This window comes from Neopsephotus bourkii, unplaced genomic scaffold (assembly GCF_033783945.1).
Source record: "Neopsephotus bourkii isolate Nb327-2 ecotype Australia unplaced genomic scaffold, CSIRO-AGI_Nbou_v1 NB_1036, whole genome shotgun sequence".
Taxonomy (NCBI): domain Eukaryota; kingdom Metazoa; phylum Chordata; class Aves; order Psittaciformes; family Psittacidae; genus Neopsephotus; species Neopsephotus bourkii.
In genome coordinates this window covers 2715322-2736647 of record NW_026901525.1, presented here as the reverse complement: position 1 = coordinate 2736647, position 21326 = coordinate 2715322, and the positions used below count along the sequence as shown (strand labels likewise).

The window sequence follows — 21326 nt, the reverse complement described above, 5'->3', positions numbered from 1 at the left end:
CCGCCCTCAGGCAGCTCTGCGCCTGCGCTTAATAGCGCCCAACCGCGCAGGCGCCTCCCGCACGGCGTCGTTGCCATAGCGACAACGGCATCCGAGGCCGCCATGATCCCACCGCCGGACTCGCTGCTGCGGTACAACCCGCCGATGCTCGTCTCCCGCCGCACGGAGAAGCGCTCCCCCGGGGTGAGCGGGACCGGCCGGGCCGGGCCGCCCGAGGGCCCCGTCCCGCCCTTGCCCACCGCGCTCTGCTCTCTCCGCAGACCCCACCGCTGCAGGCGAGCCGCTCGGCGCCGCCCGCCCCGACAGGACCCGTCCCGCCGCCCAGCACGGCCGCCGCGGCCGGGAAGCAGACGCAGGAGCTCCTCAACGCCATCCTGCCGCCGCGGTGAGCGCAGCCGGGCTCCCCCCCCCAACACACACACCGTGCCTGGCGGTGCCCGGTAACACCCCGTGTTTCTCCTGGCAGGGAATGGACGGAGGACAACAAGCTGTGGGTGCAGGAGGTGTCCAGCACGCCCAGCACCCGCCTGGACGTCGTTCACCTGCAGGAGCAGCTGGACCTGCGGCTGCAGCAGAGGCAGGCGCGGGAGACCGGCATCTGCCCCGTGCGCAGGGAGCTCTACTCGCAGTGCTTCGGTCAGTGCCCCCCTGCAGCTCCCACAGCCAGGCCCCAGCTGCTATTCTCCTCCTCCTCCAAGGAGGCTTAACACAGCCCATAGGGTAGGGACCACCAGGCAAGGGAAGGGCACACTGCCTTTGCCTTCCTTGTCAGGGATCCACATGTCAGGCCAAGGTGCCCATCAGCACCTGCTGACGCTGTCAGCTTCTATACAGACCATGTTCCTCGAAAGACATGTTGTAAAGCAGTAAAAATTGCAAACAAGCATAAAAATCCCTTAGTTGTACTTAACCCAATAGTTTTAAATAACTTGAAAGGCTCTGTAACTGTTAAAGACTTACACTCTCTGCTGCCATGGTGCTGACATTGAGCAGGAATCTTCTGGAGGCTCTTGGTTCTTCTGTAAGCTTCCCCTGCAAGAAATCATTACAATGTTTTAGGCACTTGCTCTTACAGCTTCAGTGGATCACTATCACTGTTGTGACCACAGGTTCTACACCACCACTCTGCTTTTACATGCCAGCATACAAAAGAAAGTAATTTTACTATCTGTACTAAACCCATGCTGCTTTCATGGTGCAGAGAACGGGTGAAAGACAACAAAGCTCGGGGCCCTGTGTGGATCCAGCATTCCCAGATAAATGACTAAGTAGACTGTTGTACCCTTGCTTTAAAGATGAACTGATCCGAGAAGTCACGATCAACTGTGCTGAGCGAGGACTGCTGCTGCTGCGGGTCAGGGATGAAATCCAGATGACCATGGCTGCTTACCAGACGCTGTACGAGAGCAGTGTTGCGTTTGGCATGAGGAAGGCACTGCAATCTGAGCACGGCAAATCTGACATGATAAAAAGAGTAAGTTGGGCTGTTCACCCCAGAATGCAGTTTGCTGCGTGTGATACAGCATAGGGATAGTACATTTAAAGCTTTATATGGAACCAGTTATTTCTATTGCCACTGGATGGCAGTAAAGATCATCAGAATACTTGTCTGTTTTCTCAGGGCTTAATTGCATTGAGCAAATGATGTGCTATGATGTCTGGAACGTGATAAAGACTGTACAATGTAGAGCTTTGTCCCATCTTAACTGAATATTGATTATTAACAAAGAAAACTTGAGGGATCTATACTCTTCTTTAAGATTGCAGAGCTAGAAGAGGAAAAGCGGGAGCTGGAAGCACAAGTGAGTGACCAGAAAGCTAAATGTGAAGCTATTGAAAAACGGGAAAATGAAAGGAGGCAGATAGAAGAAAAGAAACACACTGAAGAGGTGCAGCTCCTGAAAAGAACCAATCAGCAGCTGAAGGTTAGTTAAAAACAAAAAGACCATTTCAAGTAGTAATGGTCAATCTTGTCAGTTTGTAGTTAGAAATACACAGAAATAACTTTCTCCTCATGGATTTAGAAGTATTACACTTATGAAGGTGTTTGCATTAATGTTCTTCTTCCTTTAAATTCTCACTGAAATGGGAAAAATAGTGCTTTCGCATTCTCTGCTTCCTTGCTCACTCAACCGGTCACCATCAGTAAACCTGATGATGAAAACAGCAGGTGAGAATACCCAAATTCTACTCATACGCAGACGTTTGCCAGGGAGAGGGCAGAATTTGTTCAGAAAATGATGAATTGTTACAGTCAGATGCTTCAAACTTGACCAATACTCCAGGAATCTGCTCCTGCACAACTTGACTGTGAGGTTACAATGTCAGCACCACCCCTTCCCAGCTACAAATCAGAAAATCTAGTGCTGGCAAGTTGAGATGTTTTGTTCCTTTGCTGCTGGCCATTACAGTTGATTCCCTGATAACAAGCTGCACCATTTAACATTAAATATTGCATAATAGGAACAATTGTGTACTTACGCAGCAGGGACTAAATAATTACAGGAGCAATTTTGTGCATGCTGCTTTGGTGAAAACAGCTTCTGCTCGTTACTTTGCTTTTGAAAGGAAAAAATCCCAGTGAGTAAAGACAAAATGTTACCCTAAACGTTTAATGTTTCTGGATACAGCTAAAGAACGATCAGAGCGGAGACTGAGCTGAGCTCTTAGGCAGAAGCTCTTCCCTGTGAGGGTGCTGAGGCGCTGGCACAGGGTGCCCACAGAGAAGCTGTGGCTGCCCCATCCCTCCCAGTGTTCAAGGCCAGGTTGGACACAGGGGCTTGGAGCAAGCTGCTCCAGTGGAAGGTGTCCCTGCCTGTGGCAGGGGGTTGGAACTGGAGGAGCTTTGAGGTCCTTTCCAACACAAACCAGTCTAGGGTTCTTTTTCCTTTACACTGAGCTGCTCTCCTTATCTTCACCCTTCAGTTTCTCCTTTCTAAACCATTGACTCCTTCAAGCCATCTTGAAATGTTCTAGGGTGCAAGATGAAGTAACTCTTAGATCAAACATACATTGCCACAGAACCCACGTTTCCTGAAGTACTCCAACAGCTGTGGATACACTGCTGTCATTTCTTTTTCATGGCAGCTCTAGAAGAGGACAACCCAGGAGTCCTGGATGCTTCACACAGGACGTGCTCCCCGAGCACGAGTAGCTCTCTGATAAATCTACTAATTGGGCGTCAAGTTGTCTCAGTAACTGCAAAACTCGCTGTTCCCAGATACTTCTGTTCCAGGGTTTGTGTTCCAAATGCTAGAGAGCCAAATATTTAATTTAGCTAACATAGTCCAGCCTGAAATCAGAGAATTCGGACCACTGTTTCAACAGCTTTTATTTAATTTCCTCTTCAGTGCTTTACATTATTAAACGGCTCTTTCATTGTACGGAACCAATGCCAGCTCTTTTCTTCTCAGAATGCAACAAGTGTGTATGCCAAGAGCAAAAAGCTAATTTATAAAATGTGTAGTAAGGAATGGGATAGCTCAGAGAAAAAACAACCCCGGCCTGCTTCTCTTAAAAGTATTGCAGCATCCCTCAGCTCCTCGCTTTGAATATCAAACAGATAATTTATCACTTTACAGCAACGTGGGTTTATTTTTTTATATTAAATCTAATTTGACTTACTGTCTCGTTTGTTTTTCAGGCACAACTGGAAAGCATCATTGCACCAAATAAGTAGATTTTGTTCTTATCCTCCAGGCAGCATTCAGAAGAGCTGTCAGAGCAAGAAGTTTGCAATTAGTAACAAAGAGTTGTCTTTGTAAAACAAGCTTGAATTTTCACTTACCGGTAACTGAAGCAGCACAGTTGTGTTCTGTCCTTCTTTGTCTCTTGAAGAGTTGAATTTCAAGAGCTTCATTAATTACTGCACCCTTTTTCAGTGCTGTCTCAGCATTCAGCTCTTTGAACAGCAAGCATGGCTGGGACTTGCCTGCTGGTAACATGCTACATGACCTTCAAAGCAATAAACATTTCTATATGCATCTCTGTAACATTATTACTTTGAGAATGTCATATAAAGTATGAGAAACCATATACAAAGCATCTACAATAAATCTAAGTCACATTCACCACAAATCAAAGCCAGGTCATTCGTGGGCAGGGTGTCTGGGGGGTTATTTCCTTGAGTAGGTGCATGTTGGTGTAAATTGTACATCAAAATCCCCTGCCAGTACTGTTAGCAGTAACTAGGATGAGAAATACATGGTTATTTCTAATGAGACAAAGGGGTACACCACCATGCCAGGCATTGCTTCTCAATGGAAGCGAATGCAATCTTCACTAGAGGTACCTGTGTAACTAACTGGTTACATCCAGCAAACAGTCATAGGAAAGAGAATCTACTTTAATTACATGAAAAACCTCCATAAATCTGAATTTTTCCAGAAAAATCAAACAAACAAGACCAGCCACCACCACTAAATACCACTTCAGGAGCTGTTTTGCCAATGCAGTGTTTACTGGCCTCAGACAGGGATGTGGAAATACCAGGATCTCCAACTGCATAAAGGACTTTCAGATGATGCAGAAACAAAGAGCGAGATGCTACTCCTGGGAACGAGGCAGACAACTCAAACTGGGCTTTGAATGGGAAGTACAAGTTTCATATTAAAAAAAGCCACTGCATACTAGAGCTGTTTTATGTAAAATTTAATAGAATAAGCAATTATTGCTTATGTTTGGGTTTTTGGGGCTTTGATCTCTGTCCCTCCAAGCCAGTTTTTTTCTTGTTCTTATTCTTATTTTTCACGTTGTGAGTTTCATAATACCGGACTCCGACTTTCTTGGAGCGCTGCTGCCTCTCAGCTCGTCTTCTCTGCAAATACACACAAACCACATTAGCAAATACATACACACAAACCACATTAGCAAATCCACAGTATCCATAGCCTGGATTCGTTTGCAGCTTTCAAATGTCATTCGCTTCGCATTCCACGTACCTTAAATACAATCAATTCAAAGGAAACATTACTGATGTGAACATATGGACATCTACATGGAACCTACCCGTGCTCTTAAACAAAGGAAGGTAACTTTAACCTTTACAAGAGCTTCTTTACAAGAAGCAGTGTGATGTGCACGGGCATGTAAGAGGTCTTCAAGAGACGATGTGACAATGCTCACAAACAATTTGGCCATCTGCTCCCCTCTGACTGCCCTAACAACCCATAGCAATGCCCTAAAAACTATTTACACACCATATAAGTACACTTATAAATCCCTTTCAAAGTCCTGCAGACGATATCACTTAGTACATAATTATTTGGAATTAGTTTAGGCTTGACTAACATGAACGGAAACCAGCAGTGACTTTCACTAAAGACAGACCAGGACTGCCCATCTACTTCCAAATCCTCTCATCTCCCAGGATTTAGACCCTGCTCTCTTTGCAGTGCCAGCTAACACCGAAAGCAGGACCATTACCCACAAAGAAGTCTCCCCTTCAACACTCTTCCCATTGTGGTTACCTGTTGGACCCTTTTATGGGTCCATGCTCAGCTGGAACATGCTCCTGCATATTGCATGTCCACAGCAAGTCACCGTGTCTTCACATTCACCCAACCTCAGCGTTGTGGTTTAACCGAACACCAAAACCAGGACACTCAGCTACAGTCCCTGAGCTCACTCCCTCCTATTAGTGCTCAGTCTCAAAGCCCTTATGTGGTAATGGTCAATCTATGTATACAAAAAGCCAGCTCTAGCACTCTGCACGTTTGTTGTACTACAAGAAAACACACTTACTTCTTTGGATGTAAGTTTCTTGCATGGCTGTTTACCCAAATCATCATCATCTTCCTCTTCTGCTTTCCTTTTTCTTGTCTTCTCTGTGGTGCCTGCAAACAGCAGAGATCACTACTGGGGCACCTTCCAAAACACCAATCTGCTTGCAGAACTTAAGACTAGGGTCATCGTTCCATCTACTTTAGCAAAGCATTCCTTTGGTTGTATTTCAACAGCTTCTATGCAAACAGCATGCAAGTTCCTCACCAGAAAATCACTCACTAGTACTATGAAACTGCCCTTGAGACTGCTTAAAGCCCCATGCAAGTCCAGAAGAACTTCACAGTCCTGGCACAATAGGGTTTGCCTTTAATCAAACTTACGATGGAAACTGAAGCCACAGACTCTTGAAGTCACCACAGTAAATCCTATAGCCTGGAGTATTGCTGTGCTTTTATAACATCATAAACCCCTTCCACTCCCTTCTGTGTAACATTACACCATAGGGAACACAAGCTCCCCATAGCACCATTCTTTTGGAAATGCAACATTTGTCTCCACCTTCATTCTCTAACAGAGGGACTTCTACAGACAAGCCTACAGAAAGGCTACAGCAAAGGTCATCAGGGAGCCCTTAAGGTAGCTATGGATTTAACAAGCTTTAGGGAACCAAACTTGCAATCAGAGGCTAACAAACGCTTCTCCCCCTAACTCACTCTCTTCTCATGCTTACAGCATTTCCAAATGTAGATTAAGAACATCTACTAATCTTGATTTACCTCTGTCTTCAGTTGCTTTGGGTTCTTCAGGCTTCTGCATGGACTTTGCAAACACTTTTTCACTCAGCTGCTTCGGGATTCTGCAAGAGAGAAAATAAGCAATGAAAGAATGTTCTAACACAGAATGAAACCACCTCTGAGATGCAATCAGTCTGCAGCGGATCCCAGCAGCAAAGAAACAGCCTTCGCACCTAAAACACGTCATGGTAATCTTGTCTCTGGAGTTAGTGAGCTTGTGTGCTGCACAAAGGGACAAAATGTAACACTTAACCTTGACGTCTTAACCCTCACAGTGAGCTTCATTGAAACTGGGCCTGATGGAAGAGCAAGGATGCACATGCATGGAGACCTAGCTGGTGTATCCAGGTAGGACAGCAGCCTTGGTATTGCTCAGGGAAGAACCCAACATTAAGGAAAGATCCAATGCTGCTACCCAGAAAACCAACAGATTTCTAATCCATAGCCTAAGCAGCAGCTTTCCAGAAGAGAAAGCACTTTGTCATGCTGCTAAATAGGACTTCTCTGAATAATCTTTCAAAACCAAACTGCTGCTTAGGCAAAGTTCAGATTTTTAAGGCTAAACTAGATTAAGCTGTGGCAGCTTGTGTGTGGCAACACAGCGGAACCAGCCAAGCAAGCCATGAATGGAGAGAAACTACTGCAGCATCACATTAACCCTTTTCCCCCTGTGAAATAGGTGTCACTGAACATCCTCAGATACCTGATTGCTGAGAATCTCTTGGCTTTGGCTTTATCCAGAAATCTTTTGTATTTTGCTATCTTCTCATCCAAAGCCTTAAGAGCTGCTTTAGAGCTCTCCTTGGCACCTGGGACAGCCACCTGCGATTCCTCCTCTGCTAAGTCTTGATGTTGCTCATTTTCCTCTTTCTCCTCTTCCTGCTCCTCCTCTCCAGAAGAATCATTGTCCGTTTCAAAGCCTGGCACATCTACAGGAACCAGGTCTTCTTCTGAGAACTGTGGTGCCACATTAATCCTCCCGAAGTTCTGCCGAACATGGGACATGAGCTGCTTGATTTCAGTGTCTGTATTCCTCTTCTCTTCTGCTGCCTCCACACTTGATTCTAGGGACTCAGAGATCTTCTCATTATTATCTTGGCTTGATGTCACAGCTGCTGCCAATGCAGGAGGCTGGAAAGAAGACATGCAATGGATATATTATTCACAAAGTATGGCCCAGCATCTCTTACAGCGATTTCCACTTTATCTCTTTGAAAGATGACAAGCTAACTATGTGATAATTGCTGACATTACTGGCAGTGAGGTGGTGTAAAATGATGAGACATCTCTGCAAAGAGCACTGTTGCCTGGTCCTCAAATTCAAGTGAGTGTCACCTGAATCACCAGACTGGGCACAGCCCAAGCCATGCACTACCCAAATCACATGGCACTCCAGGAGGCAAAACAAGTATGTGAGAAGAGGCGCAAGCATCACATTCTAACCTGGGGACCTGTTTCTGCATTTGGTGGCTTCACAAAGAATGGAATTCTGCCCCTCTGCCAGTCATTAAGAACCATCTTGCTCACAGTCTGCAGGTCAGGCTCACCACCCTGGAAAGACAACAGTAACAACTGATGTTCATGTTTGCAGGGCATACTGCCTTTCTATTAAGTGTAAGTAATGGAAATATTCCTATTTCCCTTGGTCAGGAACAGGCCACATGCTCTTCCAGCCTGCACATACACAACGTTGTCACACCTTTAGCAGTTTTCCAGTCCTAGAAGCAAGTTTCTCAAGGAAGTCTTCTGTATCATTCCAGGAATCAATTTTGTACGTCTTTCTGATGTACTCTGGTTTGGCTCTTTCCAGCACGGCACTAATGTGATCCTCAGGGCTCTTAATCTTTTCAACTTGAACCTGAAAATGAACGGTGGAATATCAACCCTTTGGAAAGTGTGCATTCATTTTGAACCCATCACACTGACACCAGCAAGGATTTGCCAGCATTATGCACAGACACATACCACTCCCTTCAGCACAATGTCTGTTTCTGTGTCTCCAGATGGATAAACCACACCTGGGCAGTCGATGAGAAAAATCCGCCTCATCAAGGTAATGTATTGCCACACCTGAAAGAGATCAGTAGTTCCCCATGTTACCTCCTTCCACACTCTGCTTTTTAAATGCATGGTTTTAATACACAAGACTTAGGAACTTGGTATTAACACACAGAAATAGAATATAACTCTGTAAGCTAGTCAAGGTGTGTTCCACCTTGCTCCTTCTGTTTCAAAGCCATTCCTGTGGTGTTTGCATCCAACTATTAACTCACAGGAATAAGGTGAGGAAACTACAATCACAATAAACTGTGATATTCCATGGTTTTCTTTTTCTACGATCCTTAACTCGTGACATTTAGGAGTAAAAGGAACAAGCTAGCAAAGAAGATTCCTGTAACTCTGTTCACTTGTTTACTGGCACATTCTTGAAGAGAGTTAGAAAACCAGCACTAACAGAGCCTGACAGCACAAATAAACCCAACTCATTTGATGTAGGAGAGCACAGATGCTGAGCCAGCGCAAGCTGAGCATTCAGATCTCAGCACTACAGTGCAGGCAGAGGAGGAACACAAGAATGCTCCCAGCAGCAACGCTTCAGAGCAATGACTGTCAACCAGCCACTACTCAGACTCACAGTTAGGTAGCCCAGATAGTTCTTCAAGCAAGACTTGAAAACATCATTGAGCTAATTTTATATGAAGTCTGCCTTTAACAATACACTTACACAATTAATTTGTATCTTTAATGGAGGGATCTCTTCCTACCTTAGTTTCCCCTGCAATAGGGGCCACGTTGCAGACCTTCTTAGAGCGTAACGTATTGATCACTGAGCTTTTGCCAACGTTTGGGTAACCGATGAACCCCACACTGATCTGCTTCTTGTCAGAGTGTAACTGTTAAGAAAGAGCATGTTTATATCACCTCAGAGTTACTACAGTTCTACTGTTCCCTCTATATTGAAAGGCAAAGGGGACTCCTAAGCACCAGATCAAAAAATGAGATCATCTCTCATTTCTATCACGAGAAATTGGGTACAACCAACTTGCCACCAAAGAACTCCGAGCACTGAAGAAAGTATCTGCTATTTCAAAAGTAAGACATAATCCCCTTGTGCTCCTGGCTGCTCTAAAATTACTTGTGAGCACCTTAGTTAGAAACCATTTATGCTGAGAGGACAGAATATAGATATGGCTTGAAGAGACAGTAATCTAAAGACAACAGAAGGTGTCTTTCTTGGATAGATGAAGACACTTAAAATGAAAATACCTCAACAGAATACACATACATGAATGGGAGTGAAATATATTCCTTTCTTCTACACATTCAGCTGAGACCTAGGAGTGTCTATGAGACACTGTCTACAAGAAACCTAGGCCAGACTGCTGGTGAAACCCACTCTTTCTGGATCTCCTCAGTTTGACAAACACTTTGAATGCATTTGAAGGAATATTTTCCATTTTCTCTCCATAGAGGGGAGCTTTATTTATGAAGTTGTTGATAGCATGCCCATAGAGAATGTACTGAACCCCAAATGCTAACACAAGACTCCACACTAACCCCCATGGCCCAAATAACAGAAATCCCCCGAATGGTTCCATACCTTTCCAAACTGCCTTAAAAGCTGTATGAAAGCACCTTTGCCAAAAGGGTTCGTGAGGCTGGCATGAAAAGCCAGTGTTGGATACTCCTGGGAAAGGACAGCCACCCAGCGCTTCTAAAGAGGAAAACATTACTTGGTTAGGAACCCTGTGCTGTGGAGGTGGTAAAACAATCTACTTAGGAGCAGAAGTACACAGCATGTTCACTTGGGTACAAATGCAACTGTCTATGAAAACTGCTGTGTAAGAACCTCTGAAGCATTTCAGCAAGGCAATAGCTAAAAACACTCAGTACTGTTTTTCTAAAAGACAAGCCATTTCCCAAAAACGCCTTCACTGCTAAAACTAATTAGTTTAAAGACATAAAGCAAACCAGCTGTGGTGGATACGGATCTTACGTGCACGACCATTTAGCGTACTCTGGAGACACCAGCTGAACTGTTAAATCCAGACAGAGGAAGTAGAGAATTTGTGGCTGGTGAGGGTTGCTCAACTCAGCCAAACCTGAACAGATTTACATGGTAATTGTTACTTTTATAGCAGGCAAGCAGAGAGTTCCCATTGACCCAGTTACATTCTGCACTTTGAGAATGAGGACTGGCAACAGAATTAAAGCAGAGGCTACAAAAGGAACAAAGAAGCTCCATGGAATAACAAGTAGGAATGTGCTTACAGTAGCCCAGGTAGGAACAAGATCACATTTATTCAGGACAAAAATGAGATGTTTCCAGTGTTTCTCCTTTTTAAGATAAGATTCCACATGAGGGGAGCGAGTACCCATGGGATCCCTGGCATCAAGAACTTGAACAACAACATCTGATGAATCTATAACCTGGAAAAAAAGAAACCACACAGAAGGAAAGGATTTTACAGAAAGCCAGACATCTGTCCTTCAAAACGAAAACTAGTTATTTGCTGAACTGCATCTAAAAACCTTGTGTCCTTCACAATCAACAGTTACGTCCCCACAGAGTAGTGAAGCTCAGACTAATACTCATCAATACTCCACTCACTTTTCTCTCAACTCCCTACCAAATCCAGACTGGACACCTCAGTAGCTTTTACCTGTTCTGCACACCAGGAAGATGCTTGTAACACTTGGAGAAAGAAAACACTGCACCCACATGGGAAAATTAGTTGCTTCAGTAGACAAAAACCAGTGTTCACCATCCATTCCACAGCAATTCAACCCTGCCATTTCAGAAAGGATCAGGATATAAAGTATGTTTTCTGGACCAATATGAAACACACAACCAAGGAGGAACCTGCTGTTAGCCCACTAAGTATCTCCAGCAGGGAGCTGTCATTTTATGACTTGCTTCAAGCCAAATGAATTTGTTTCACAGCATTTTCCTGCATTTTTGGCAGGGTTTTACTGAAATCTGTTTGGCTCTATCATTCCCAGGGCTTTCAGATCTAAATGAAAAGGTTTTAATCCACATCCAGAAATTCAGAGCAGAAAGTCAAGCACTTCCACACCTAACAGGCACTGAGAGCACACAAGCAGACTGTTCTTTAAGTCCTAATTCATTGTCTGTTTCCATTTCTCTACCTGTCAAGGTGGCTCACAGGGAATTGAGGGTCAGAGCCCTCCAGAGATGACCCTATCAAAGTGCCAGATGGTTTTAGTCTGAAGAAAATTCAGGGCATGTGGCTGGTTTATCTGTGAAGTCCCAGGGATCCAAAAGGAGTTAACACCACTGCCCTGCCAGTCCATCTCTGGATCATCTATTTTAAGGATGCATATTCCAGTGGGACATGAGCTCAGTCAGATGTTTGAATTGAATCTCTGCTCTCCTCTACAGCTGGCTATTTCTGTGTGTATGTACTGTACTGGTACCAGAAAAAGGGTGTATGGTTTCAAGTCAGTCAGTTCAAGTAGGCTGACAGGGAGTGCAGGCCAGGGAATGACAAACTCAGGACATGTCTGCATGAAAAAGTCTTAACGTTTCTAAGAAACTTTACAGCAAATTCCAAGTGTACCAAAGCTTCCCTATTGGAGCAATAAATAGCTTTCAGAGCTTTTCTGATTATTGCTGTATAGGATACCCAATGCTGTGCTGAAGCATCTGACTCTCTAAAGGCTGACAGCCACGACTCTGCTGCAAATTACAAAGGTTGCTTACCTTGTAGAGCTCACCCCAGATTCTTTTGGACTGTCCTTTCCTATATATATCCTCTTGTGCTTCATCCCTGGAAGTAGATTACCAGAGACATCAGCAGCCACAATAACAGGGTTACAGTGTTGACTTCTCTACAGCCATTGACAGACAAAAGAGGAGATGGGGCATGAGTAACAGGCAGCTGGGATTCAGCTCCCTCTCCCTATCCTCCCCCTTGCAGGAAGATCCTACAAACATGCCCTCTTTCCAAGGTTCCTACGTGTCCACTGGTTACTTCCTTATCTAAACGTGAGGATGGAATTATAGTTGCCCCAAAATGTGAGGATGGAATTATGAACAAAGCCACAAGAATCTCATGGAAACAACAATTTGGTTAAATACACAGGGCAAAACAGGATTGAAAAAAATGACAAATTGAGCTAATTTCACTTTCCCTCTCCTCATACAGAAACAGTGTCCATGGACGGACTAGATACTTCTTTACAAATGAAGCTGGCTTTCCAGAAATGGAAACAACAAATCATTTCTCTGTTCTAGTTACCTTACACCAGTGTCTTCTGTCACCAGGTCTCGGTCCTTGCCCTGATCATAAGCTCCTGATGAGGCTTCAGCATTCTCCACCAGAGACTGCACATCACTAGCAGAAAGATTTGGTCTTTTCCTTTGTGCCTTGGGGCCAAATGTTGTTTCAAATGTTTCTGTGTCAAGAATGTGAACTCTGGACGTCTAAGGAAAAAGAGGTTGATAAAAACCCCCACAAGCACCGTGTTTTCCATCTTTCGTGACATGCAGTGAACAAGACCTTAGTTCAGCTCAACTCTGCAACCTGCGACCAGAGTTACAGGCATTTTCCTAACAGTGTTTGAGTTCTCCAGCTTAATCTTTGAAAAACATCAGAGTGGATATTTAATAAGCAACAAAACACACTGCACTTGCCAAAGAGCTATGCTTCAGTTCTTTGCCCATAAATGATGTCAAACGTAATTAAAGCTACAATGATGAAAATTCAGCTGCTATCTTTGATCATTTCTTATTTTTCTAACAAGTGCACAAATCTGGCCAAATTCACAGATTTTTGTCAGGAGTAATTACAATCAAAACTGTAGATTTTAAAGCCTTGTAATGAATGCCAACTTTTCTTGGAACAGCACACAATTCACTGCTGAAAGAAGCAATTTGTTTTGGTAATGCACATTTTAGTTTCTTATAACTTTTCCCTTCATTTAAGTAACATTTTTATGACATAAACCTGGGAAGTTTCCATCTGAAAAAAAAACAGCTCACAAGGGTCCAAAATAATAGTTCAGACATCACGAAAGAAACCTGGTAATAACTAAAACCTGATGCACTAGAAATGAAGGCTGCCTGCATGAGATAAAAAGCACATAAAAAAAAGTTCATATTCATCACACGAGAGTGTCTGTGGTACAAAGGATCCTCAAAAGAGGTCCCTCTGTCACACGAAGGATTAGAGGCATTACAGCAGAGGGTGGCAAGCTGCTGCAGGTATTCTAAGCAGGTCCACTGAGACCTGGGATGTTTGAGGATAAGTTTTCTAATGAGAATTTCTAATAAATAATAGATCTTCTCCCAAACAAGGGGGAAGTAATAGACCATTTCTTTGGCTTCATATTCAATGTCTAATTCAATATCTACAGCATTAGGCTCTCAAAAACATCCCTCCCCAAGTCAGCCACTCCAACTTCCCCTTCCAATGCTTCCAGAAGACATTACACAGATGGAACAGAGACAACCCAATTGCCCACAGATAAATCATAGAATGTTTTGTGTTGGAAGGGACCTTAAAGCTCCTCCAGGTCCAACCCCTGCCACGGGCAGGGACCCCTTCCACTGGAGCAGCTTGCTCCAAGCCCCTGTGTCCAACCTGGCCTTGAGCACTGCCAGGGATGGGGCAGCCACAGCTTCTCTGGGCAGCCTGTGCCAGCGCCTCAGCACCCTCACAGGGAAGAGCTTCTGCCTAAGAGCTCAGCTCAGTCTCCCCTTGTTCAGTGTAAAGCCATTATACTAAATGTATCTGTAGAGATGAACGATACCCACGTGTGGTTTAATGCGATCATAGAAAAGAGACATCGGCAGCTTTTTTTGCTTCATGACCACTTTGTAAGGATCTTTCATGACATTTTCCATTTCTTCTTGAAACTTTTGTAAGGATGATTGCTTGATCACACGAGTATTTCCTGCATGTAAAAACACACACTGCACCTGACCATTGCTCAGCTTAACTGCTCCAGAGACCTGGTGATGCTAATAAAGTATTAATGCTTTGTCTGGAATCAGAACTACCAGTGACAAGAAACAGAGGATTTTACCTGAGATAAACCCCAAATAAGCATAAATAAGCCAATCCCTTTCATTCCAAGAAAACATGAAGAGTATCCCTGAGACACTTAACATACAGAAAGCACAATGTGAGCAAAGAATAACCACCCTTTAGAGGAGTGTGTGGAAAGCAAACACCCAAAGTACAGGTCCACGTGCGTCCACACCCATGGTCCTTCACCTTTGTTTTCAGTTCCTGTCCCACACAGCACCAAGACCACAAATCCACAGCAAACACCCTCCAGCAAACACAGAGAGCAACAGTTTTGAAGCTGCAGAGTCTGAAGTTGGAAGAAACTCACCAAACCATTTAATATTTGGTTCCACTCTTGCAACGGTGCCTGGTGCCACTGTTGACTGATACTGTAGAGGCCTGATCACTTTACCGTATTTGTTTCTAAGTGAAAAATGAGAACACATGTAAATATGCAAGAGCAGTATACACACCACTAGTGCCGCGGTTCACTACACCACAAGTACATCCACAACATCCAGAAAGATCTTTCATGTAGAACTGATGCTCCTGAGATCCTCAGCAGGGATGGTGCTGCCAGTAAAGGCCCATTAAGTTAAACACCAGGCCAGAAGAAGTGATGACAGCTCAAATCTCACTCCAGTTTGACCAAGCTCTTCATGATGGCTGCTTGTGTCAGACCAGGAATGATTTACTGGGGTGCAAAAGGCACCAAGCTGCAATTCTTTCCCTCATGGGCTCATGTGGAACTTTTCAATCAGCTCTACCCATCAGTTGGTGCAGAGCGCTCATCAGAAGATAATTTCCAAGCTGAGATGTGGCTTAAATTTACCAATTTTATTCTTTTTTTAATACCTATTCCCCAGGCTGCTCTCAAAACAAAGTGAAATCCGGCAAAACAAAACACAACTGCCAATCTGAACCAGGACTCCCAGAAAGCCCCACAGCATCTACACCAGGACCAAGGCACGTGTTTACAAGGTGGGAGCTGCTCCACAGCCAGTGATAATCAAGCACAGTGAAGGGACATCTCGCAGCAAAGGAACCAGTTGGAAGCCGGGCTTTTTGGACATTCTGAGGTGAACTTTTGGGTTTTGTTGTGGGAAATGAAGGAATTCTGGGCATTTCGGGGTTCACGACCCTACGTTGAGATCACACCAGATGTTCTGCACCATGTGTTTTCCAGCTGTATTCCCTGACACGCAACACAGCATAGGACAAGGCTTCTCAGCTCATGGTGTGACAGAAAACATCACAGAGTGGTTTGGGTTGGAAGGGAGCTTAAAGCTCATCCAGTTCCAACCCTCTGCCACGGGCAAGGGCACCTTCCACTGGAGCAGTGCTTTGTCCTGCCACAGCCGGAGCGCAAGCTGAGAAACGCGCTCTTTGAGTAGCGAGGCCCCGGTGTCCGCACGGCGCGGGCGGCAGCGGTACTGACACCGCACCGGCCGGCAGCGGTACTGACACCGCACCGCCCGGCTCCTGCTCGCTGCCGTGCTCCCGGCACCAGGCCAGGGCCGAGGCGCGCTCACCTCCGTTCTTTCTGCCGGTACATGTTGAGGCGCCGGATGGTGGCCCGGTCCCGCATGTTGTTTCCTCCCTCTCCCCCCACGCGATCTGCGGAGACAAAACAGCGCCGGGTCAGGCCCGGTCCAGCGGGGCCTGGCACAGCCCGGTCTGCGTGTCCGTGTCCCTCCCCTACGTACCGGGGTTGGTGCTGGCGCGGGAGGGGTTGATGGTGCTGCGCCCCTTGTAGCGTGGCTTCACCATGGTGCAAGCGGGGCCGCGCTCACCACGGACGAGAAGAACCGAGCGGCCGCACCGCCACACGCACCACACCGGCCAGGAAGCGGTGGCAAAGCCAATTCCGGCGTGCGGCGCTCAGCGCCATGACGCACTTCCGCTGACTCCCCCGTCCGCCTGCGCAGGCGCAACCACGTGTGCGCCTTCCGGTCGCCATGGCAACGCGTGCGAGTGGCCCAGCCCCGGTCCCCGCCCGGTGCCCCCCTCTCCGCTTCCCCGGTGGGTTCCCCGCTCCTCCCGCCGGTCTTCCCGGGGCCTCCCCAGCTCCAGGCCGCCACCACCCGCCCTCGGGTGCGGCAGGGAGAGGCCGCGAGGCCCCGGTGGGAGGCGGCCCCATCGGTTGGGCCGCTGCTGTGTGTGCGGGGCTCCTGCCCAGGGCAGGGGGAGGTCCGCAGGCCGGTTCAAAGGCAGAGGATGCTGTAATAGCGAGGGTGCTGGCAGAGCAGCCCTCATTGTTTGTGGAATGATGTTTGTTCACAGCAACATAATAAGAATCATTTGGGAGCTCGGCGTTGGTGCCGCTTCCCTTGCGCGGTGAATGAGGGCGGTCACAGGATGGTTTGCGGGTGTAAGGTGCTGGGGGGAGCACACTCACATGGGGCAGCGTTGGGGTGTTCGTGGGCACACAGGGTTATTGCTGGGTTACTGGCTTCTTAAACTTAGGAATAACATGGCTGTTTGGGTGTGCATGTAAAGAATTGCACAGGCACTGCAGTATCTGAAGGCTGAGCCTCCATCGCTGTTACTGCCAGGTTCTAATAGAGATTGGAAAGATCCTCACCTAGGGGGAATTAACAAAGCTCCACTGAAACGGTGTTAATTTAGACCAGAGATTGGGGTGGGGCTAAGCTGCTCAACACGTTGAGGATTCGTCCCCCAAATCAAAGCTCTGGCCCATGGTTCCTAAACCCTTATTAGCAGCAGAGCCTTCACGGCTTGTTCCATTTCCTCCCCGTTCTGCTAATGCTCCTCTAAATCCAGAACAATAACAGAGCTGCTGAGATTTTGTTCTTCTAATGCTTTTCAGCGTTTTGCTTTTAGGTAATGCATAATACAACAGCCTCTTAATGAGACTTGGGAGATGTTTTGTAAGATGGAGGTCTCATGTTGAGCCTGTTTTGGTTAAGCCTATGATGTCTTTTGGGTGGGTTTTTTTCTCTCTCTCTCTTACTAGAATTATCTGTGCCTTGGGCATTTAAAAAGCACACATTGATGTGGGCCTAAGAAATTAATGCCAAATTGCAGATAATTGTTGAAGCTATCAGACTTGAGGCTCATGTAGCAGAGTTTTCCCAGGACAAGTGTGTTTTCTATTAGAGTTGATATCAATCTGTCAGAAGATGCTTTTGATTTTCAGAGTTTTTAGACTAAATAGTTGAGTAATCCTTGCTCTGTTCTCCCCCACTCTTTCTTCCTTTTCCTTAAGAAAACACCCTTTTTATTGTTAGCAAGATAATCTTGGAGCGCACCCAGAAAGCTGCTGTCTTTTTCTGTGAAAGAATAGAAATAGCTCGCTTCAGACATGAGGTTATGTCGTGGAGAACTTCTATTGGTAATGCCTCAGAGTTACTTGCTGAATTCCCACATTGGAAGCTTAACAGGGACGTCTCAGCACCGCTGTCCCCAACCCTGCTCATGGTGAGCCCTTTCGTCCTGATCAGAGTGGGCTGCGAGCCTGGATTTGCTGTCAGAAGAACAGATTCTCCTGACAGCATCTGGGAATTGCATTCAGATTGGAATCAATGCATCCTTTCGGCTGCATGGCCCTCTCTTCCCCTGGTTTTCCTGACCCAAATTGCATTGCTGGGGCTAAGAGTCAGTATTTAAGTTGCAGGATCTCTCTAACTGTGGTTGTTTACTTGTGTATCTGTTCACATGCCAGTCAGATATCCTACTCTACTCATTTTTTGCTGCTCTATGACTCATGAGCCTTTCCTTTGCTATTGATGCATCCTCCCATTTCAGTTTTTAACTTCTCTTTTCTTCTTCTTTTTGAGTTGCCTGCAGTGGGATCTTGTCCCTGCTGTGTACCCGACAAGACAGAGGGGTCGATGATGGAAGCCCAGCCTGTCAGATCTGCCGCACGGCCTCGGCTCCATTGGCATGACTGGCCTGAAATGAAATCACTTTTGAGTTTTATGTGGCCTCTTCCTTGTCAAAATCCCAGTGAATGTGGTTATGTGATGCCATTGGAATGACTCATTGCCATAATTACATATGTTCTAAGGGGTTATTCCCATTGTATTATTAAAAACCAGTGATGTTTGATTTTTGGCAGGGGCTGTCTTCCTTGTATGATCTACAGATTTTGTCAATTAAATGAAGGAAAAGGAGATCTCCAAGACTTCAGAACAAGACTGGACTTGAAATCAGAGCACTTTTTCAGCACGGAATTGAGCTACTTGGTTTTAACAGGGTAAAGGCAACATCAGCCATCTTACTCTCCCTGTTGCAGTGATTCCCTGCAGAACACAAGGACAGAAGTGGGTTTCTTAGCCAGCCTTCAAAATCATCCCAACCACAGCCAGAAGATACAGTAGATGGTTTATCACCACAGTAGTTTTCCCAGCTCAGCTCCTCAGGAATGGGTTTTCAGGGACAAAGCTCACAAGAGCTGAAGCAGGGCTCCTTGGCAACAAGCTCCAGGTTTGATGGCTCCTTAACAGACCAAAACAAAGTGATCCCAGATACTGTTGCCTTGGATCTGGACTTCCCAAAATGGTGATGGAAAGCAACAGGGGGAAGCTGGAGGGAGGAGAAATCTGATCTTTCTGACAGGAATGAAGTGGTTACTAGCAATAGAAGCTAAAGCATTTATGTACAAATGCTTAGTTTTGTGATTTGATTTTAATAGTCATGAAAAGTGATTTCTTTTGTGGAAAGCTGAACATCGGCTTTGTGTGGCACAGGATTTGACATGGCCTTTTGGCCTAAATGCCAGGTTCTAACCAGGCATTTGAGCTTGTGTAGTAAATAACAATATATTATCTGCCCAATTGCCTCTGTTTTCCCACTAAGATCCTGCTGCTCTTCGAATATCATGAAGATGCTGGCAAGCAGCTCCATCTAAACGATGGTTTGGCATTCAGTTGGGTATAATATATTATGTGTATAAATGCCATTGGTGTGATTTATTTATGGTGACTGGTTAAATACAGCTGGTATTTCTGTAGTTTTAATAGAGATTTTAAACTGATTATACCTAACATCTCTCTCTGTGAGCACTATTGACTTAATACAATCTGTAAATACATGTAAAATCTCCCTTTTAGTGATCTCAGGCAATGTAATCCAAATAGTAGCATTAGGGGTAACCTGTTTCACTATCCTACTCTGTTTCCTTTAATCAAAGCAGAGATTTCTTCTGAGTGAGAAATCTTTTTAACATAAACATGAACTAAAAAGTGTATACATTGCCTCCATCTCCATGGGGGTAGAAAGCTGGTGAATTCTTGTTTGAGGAGTATACGTGCACCCATTTAACTTGACTGTAGCTGATGAAAACTACAGATTTATATTACACAGAGAGGGTAAGAACATAATACAACCAACCTGTGTTTGGTGGAATTTGTCTGCTTTAGCTCCTAAATCTCCATGAATGAGATAGAAATTAAACAGTTCCAAACCCATGATTGTAAGCTGTTAACATTTTATTCCTTGCCCTTTATCCCCCATTGCATCAATGAATTACCCCAAAGGCTCTCTTTTTCTGGAGAGTTTTGGTTAGAGCTGGGGTTTCCCTCCAGTTTTGGGTGAATAAAGCAAACAAAGCTTGTTCAGCAAACCCATGTATTTATTTATTTGTTTAAAGAAGCGTATTTTACAGTGATGCCATGGAGAGAACACCACAACAGATCTTGTTTGATGGGCTGAAAGAGAGCATTCATGTGCATGGGAGTTGAGATGACACCAGCCTATGTAAGGAAGTCTCTGGCTTGGACTGTTGAGCTCAGTGCGCAAATCACCTTGGTCAAAGGCAAAATGTTTCTAGATTCAGAAGTGAACCAGCACAAATCTTGAACTGATTGCATACCAAGAAATTGGATTTATTTTTAATCCTTTTTTCTTCCTAATTTTTCTAAAACAATTTAATTTCAATATCACCCATACTGAAAAAATCTTGGATATTCTTAACACGCATTTTAAACTTCCCTTTGCCTTTGGCCCTTCTTCTTCCCATTTTGCTATGAAAAGGGAAGAAAGAAGAGAAAAGGCCACGACAGAAAGTGGTCTGTCAGTTTATCTAGAAAACTCTAGAGAGTTCTATAGAACAGGTTGTGTTGATCTGTCACATGCAGTTTCGTTTTGAAATCATTGTGCTAATATTGCCATGAGTTACGGAAGGGAATCCAGTCGGTTAACAGAGCCTCTGTGTATCAAACCTTCCTAATGCACTCTCTCTTTCCCCTAATCCTTGTTGAGAACTGGATTGAGATACTGCAGCAGGAGGGAGGGAGGAGTTGTTTATGAATTAGCAAGCTGAGGTTCATGAAAGGGTTACTGATTATTGCTGCAAAAGCGGAAGGGAAAAACGGTTCTGCTTACATGCAACACCCTGGCACAAACAGAATACTCATCTCACAGGCTAGCTGAGGCTGGAGAATCGAGTGAGATCAGATCTTTCAGCTGGGAGGCTTTCAGGAATCGTTTGAACATGATCCATAAACAACTCAAAAGGATGACTTTTAAGAACCTCTTTCTCTCCCTGCTTGGAATGCTGGTCGTTTATCATTGTGCTGAAATGGAATCCCCTTTAAAAGATATAACGGCTTCTTGTTTACTTAAACACAAAGTGGATGATGGGCTGAAAGGTTCTGCTGCCAGCAGAGCAGTCACGGAGAGCTTGGTACAGCTCCGGAGCAGGAACAACTGTGCAGCTCCCACGTCCTGCACTGAGCTGAACCAGCCGGGGTGAAGGGGGCAGAGTTCAGGTGTCCTCTGCCAGTGCTGAGTCCTCAGTGGGTGCCAT

General features: G+C 45.2%; 2 protein-coding genes and 1 long non-coding RNA gene across 3 annotated transcripts; 2 read left to right on the top strand and 1 right to left on the bottom strand.

Annotated features, from left to right (window-relative positions):
- The first annotated feature begins 75 nt into the window (after positions 1 to 75).
- Positions 76 to 3983, top strand: DNALI1 (dynein axonemal light intermediate chain 1). Its single transcript, XM_061360752.1, has 6 exons — positions 76 to 183; positions 261 to 385; positions 467 to 636; positions 1296 to 1474; positions 1761 to 1925; positions 3644 to 3983. The coding sequence occupies exons 1-6, from the start codon at positions 103 to 105 to the stop codon at positions 3677 to 3679; spliced, it is 756 nt and encodes a 251-aa protein (XP_061216736.1). The 5' UTR covers positions 76 to 102; the 3' UTR covers positions 3680 to 3983.
- Positions 3984 to 4635: 652 nt separating this feature from the next.
- GNL2 (G protein nucleolar 2) lies at positions 4636 to 16401 on the bottom strand. Its single transcript, XM_061360747.1, has 16 exons — positions 16261 to 16401; positions 16087 to 16171; positions 14883 to 14977; positions 14299 to 14438; positions 12782 to 12966; positions 12244 to 12310; positions 10791 to 10949; positions 10120 to 10233; positions 9284 to 9412; positions 8484 to 8588; positions 8218 to 8376; positions 7962 to 8069; positions 7222 to 7649; positions 6501 to 6580; positions 5743 to 5834; positions 4636 to 4816 (listed from the first exon to the last, which is right to left on the bottom strand). Exons 1-16 carry the CDS (start codon positions 16322 to 16324, stop codon positions 4667 to 4669), a joined length of 2160 nt encoding a protein of 719 aa, XP_061216731.1. The 5' UTR covers positions 16325 to 16401; the 3' UTR covers positions 4636 to 4666.
- Positions 16402 to 16674: 273 nt separating this feature from the next.
- On the top strand, positions 16675 to 19553 carry LOC133216213 (uncharacterized). The gene is made up of 2 exons (XR_009726578.1): positions 16675 to 16891; positions 18355 to 19553. It is a non-coding gene; the product is annotated as an uncharacterized LOC133216213 (long non-coding RNA).
- Positions 19554 to 21326: the final 1773 nt, after the last annotated feature.